Source organism: Octodon degus, unplaced genomic scaffold, assembly GCF_000260255.1.
Source record: "Octodon degus isolate 3935 unplaced genomic scaffold, OctDeg1.0 scaffold00080, whole genome shotgun sequence".
Lineage (NCBI taxonomy): Eukaryota > Metazoa > Chordata > Mammalia > Rodentia > Octodontidae > Octodon > Octodon degus.
Window position 1 is genome coordinate 1,113,589 of NW_004524656.1, and position 4,174 is coordinate 1,117,762.

The 4,174-nt window shown below is 40.5% G+C and overlaps 1 protein-coding gene across 1 annotated transcript; it reads left to right on the forward strand.

Moving 5' to 3' along the window:
* Positions 1–755: 755 nt before the first annotated feature.
* Positions 756–3,144, forward strand: Tmem225 (transmembrane protein 225). Its single transcript, XM_023721082.1, has 3 exons — positions 756–1,031; positions 1,602–1,748; positions 2,906–3,144. Exons 1-3 carry the CDS (start codon positions 860–862, stop codon positions 3,142–3,144), a joined length of 558 nt encoding a protein of 185 aa, XP_023576850.1. The 5' UTR covers positions 756–859.
* The last annotated feature ends 1,030 nt before the right edge of the window (positions 3,145–4,174 follow it).

Here is a 4,174-nt window from a genome sequence, read left to right on the forward strand (position 1 = left end):
ACAGAAAAAAAAAAATTAGGCAGAAAGAGTTATTTGTAGATAGCTTCCCCTTGTAGGTGAACAAAATTAGCATTTGAGGACTATCAGTGCAAACTCTACAACTCTGAACCTAGCATGTACTGTGGCTGTCTAATGAAACTACCGAAAAAAGTTTTCTCTATCAAGCTATAAAGCCAATCTGGCAATACATGTTTGTCTGTGCCTTATAAATGACGTTGGATACAGTGGTTCATTGTACTAGGCCAGTTCCTTGGCTTTTAAGGTACTAATCGAGTTCCTGAAATGTTACTTACATAAGTTCCTTTGGGAAATGCCAGTGAGGACTGTGGGTTTTTTTTTTTTTTTTCCAAAACATCCTACCATTTTGAATGGTCATTCACAGTTATGACGCCAGGTAACTGACTACTCATCACAAGGCTCTTGGGTCCTACTCACTGACTGCTACCAACTGTCAGTTAACTGTGGAATATGTAACTCTAATTTTAAAAGAGTCCCTGCTAGACCATGCATGTCTACCTTTTCAAGCCTCTATTTATCACCCTGTCTTGTGGTATCAGATCTCCCCATAAAACTGATAGCTTTCCAAGGACCTCAGGCACCTTGATTGTTCCACTGCACTAGGCCCCAGGGTTAAAGGTCAAACCAGCAAATGATTCCATGGCAGTTTGTAGCCTCAACCTAGAAGCAGTGAAAACAGGAAGTGGTCTCAGTTCCACAGGCTACTTCAGCTTCTGCCAGAAGCCAATGTCTTAGCCATCACTAAAAGTGCAGAGTTAGCTCTTCTTGCTCTGGGGAATCAAAACAGGAAAGAGACATATGAAATGTGGGTGGTGGTCTCATCAAAAATCCCCACTCTCATATGTCAAAGAGAAATATTCAGGCCACCAACCTACTCTTCTCCTCATGGGCTGTGATTTCCTTAATGATAGGTATCTTCATTAAGGAATGGGTTGAATTAGTCCCCAGAATAAAAAAGGACAAGACTAGCCACAGTCCATGGATGACATGCTGCAGCACCATTTGGCCAGAAGGTGAAAGCTATATCCTGGAAAGTGATGGGTGGAGAGGAAGATTCTGTTTTTCCTTGCCTTTGATCACCTCACCATGTATCCATTATTCTCAGGAGCAACTTTCACAGGATGCAGGTTACCCACTTCCATTACCTATCCATATGGATGCATGGGAGGAAAGATAAGCTCTCAGATGAAGTCCAGCAACAACTCAACATCTGAGAAATCCTGTCAGTATCATCAGGGTGGTCGGCACAACTAGAATATGAGGGCTATGAAAATAGGTGACTGACAAGAAGGAAAATAAGTTACATTTCCATTAGAAGAGGTCAGAGTAAACAAGTATTTAACGAGAAGGAAGGTCTAAGAACTGATGGAAGGAAACTTATCGAAACACTAAGATAGAGAGCAGTTTATTCATATTCTCTCATGCAAGTGAAAGAGCTCTGCCTCTTTGCTCTTTTCCCCATCTTCTTTTTTCTTTCATCAAATATTTCACCTGGTCCTATTTTTACATAGAGATTTATGGGCCCCAGGGATGAGATTAGAAGGAGTATCTGTCTTCTCAACCCGGCTTTTGTCTTCCAACAGACAGCCTGAAAGTGGTCAGGATCATGATGGTGCTAGTCCTCTGCCTTTCCTTCTTCCTTAACTTGACCCTAGGGATGCAGTATGCCTACATGATTCCACAGAATAAATACATTCACCTCATCACTGCCCTCATCTGCTTCCTCACAGGTAACTTCCTGGTTGCCCTAATACAGGGATAAATGGGTGTGAGATAAGGAGAGCTTGGGAATCCTAGACTGCAGTCTGACTAGCTGAAATTTCACTTCTCTGATAGATAGATAGATAGATAGATAGATAGATAGATAGATAGATAGATAGATAGATGATAGATAGATAGATAGATGATAGATAGATAGATGATAGATAGATAGATAGATAGATAGATAGATAGATAGATAGATAGATAGATATTTTCAGAGTCAGATCTAGAACCAAAGTGGTCTTAGTCTTTGCATAAGGAACATTTGCCCAGGCTCAAAGACTGGTGTATTTTGAGTGAAAATTTAAGTAAAAGAGTCAAAGTTCCTGAAAAAGGACTTTTTTTTTTCTTTTTGAATACCAGGTTGCCTTCTGCTCAGCACATTAACACTATATCATCACAAGCTAAATCAAGGTCAGGCCTTGTACTACACTAGTTTCAAGATCACGTGGGTTCCTTTCACTGCCTGCTTAACCGCTATCTTCTTTATTAGCTGTGGTGAGTGTCTGCAGGGCCCTTGAGGAAGAGATGAGCACCAGAGGGAGTGAAAGATGGGAGAGGGAAATGGAGGAAAAGATACTAACCCTTGCATTTGAAAAGGTTAAACACTGCCTAGATTCATTCTCTGAGAACAGCTCATACAAGATGCACCAGGAAATTGGGCCCTGGGAAGTGTCTGCTATGCCTGCCTCAGCAAGAGAGAACAGCTCCCTATCTCTGCTCTTTCTTTTGTCTTTCCTGTAAGTTCCCACTTTATGGCAGAGATAACCATCAAAATTACCACCCAGAGGAGTGGCTGAGCCAAAATTCTCATTTGTGGGAGAGGGGAGTGTACCATGGTGCTAAGGCACTTTGAAGACAAAGAGAAACAGTATTCGATGCTAAAAGGCCACCTACCCCTTGGGAATTGCACTTCCTAACCCGTCTAAAAGATGATTCTGTCAAAAAGAATCTGCAGTTTCCTTAAACATCTACTTCCAGTACTTTCCATGAAATCATTCTTCATGAGAAGGTGACAGGAATCCACTAGGCTTGGGGTTGGGGTCTTCGGCCATTAGGGAGAGTATTATTTTTACGGTTTTCTCTTGTTCTTTCATCCTGCTCCTTTGCTTCCCTTTTTCCCTAGGTGTTCTCTGTCTGCTACAGTGCAAGCAACCCACCTATAGCTGCACTTGCCAGAAAATTCACCCAGCTACCACACAGTGTGTAGACACACAGCTCTCTGGGCAGTCTATCCAAGTTATCTCACTTCCAGCGCGCACTTCAATGCCACGGAGTATTGTCCATACACCCTGCCAGCAATCAGAGGAAGATGCTGCGAAAAAAGAACACCTCCAAAAGCGTCATGTGACCTGGGCTCTATAACTGGACAATCTACCCTCCACACCTGCCCATCTTTATGGATGCAGTTTTATGCGCATGCACCCTGCTGTGCATCTTTAGTCACTTGGTCTGGGTTTGGTACTATGGAAGTGACTCTGAGTGGACTGGAGATGTAAAGAGATGTAGAAAGACAGGCAAAAAATGGCTTTTTAAAACCCTGACATGCTAAGCAAATACCTTCTTCTACAGTATTTGTAATTAATATGATAAATATATAAATGATGCTTGCTGTATTATTAACTTTATGTAAAAACATATTTATAATGATATAACACTTTATTTTATTGTGTAGTACATATTTTAGTTAGCACATGTTTGTGATACCTAATAATTACACTTGTCTTGGGGAATATATTTCACATCTTCATCGTTTTATTACTCCCACTTTCCCTTTCCCATCTTTCCAGATCCCCTCCATCTCCACAGCCTACCTCCCTATTTCCTGTCATTTCTCTTCTATTTTGATATTGGAATTATTTATATTTTGAGTCTCTTATATTAGAGAAGCCATTCAATGCTAAACCTTCTGGATCTGATTTATTTTTCCTAGTATTATGATCACAAGTTGCATCTACTTCCTTACAAATGACACATATTTACCCATTTTGTGGCTGTAACACTCTGTTGTGTATAAGTACCATGTTTTCTTTATCTATTAATTTGTTGATGAGCATATAGAAAGCTTCCATAATTTATAATTTAGTGCCTGAGAAATATGCCACCATAAACATAGAGGTATTGCTGCATTGTGAGATGTGCATCAGGAAGATACCTAGAAGTAAAACTGAGTAAAACAGAATTTCTAATTTTACTTTTTTGAGGAACATCCATCCTTATTTCCATAGTGGTTTTAATAGTTCATACTCCCAACAAAAGTGTAGAAGGGTTCCTATTTCCTCAAATTCTCACCAAGATTTGTTTTTTTTGTGTGTCTTGGTGGGGGTTTTGTTGGTCATCTGGTTGGCTGGTTGGTTGGTTGGTTGGTTGGTTGGTTGGTTGGTTGGTTGTGGGG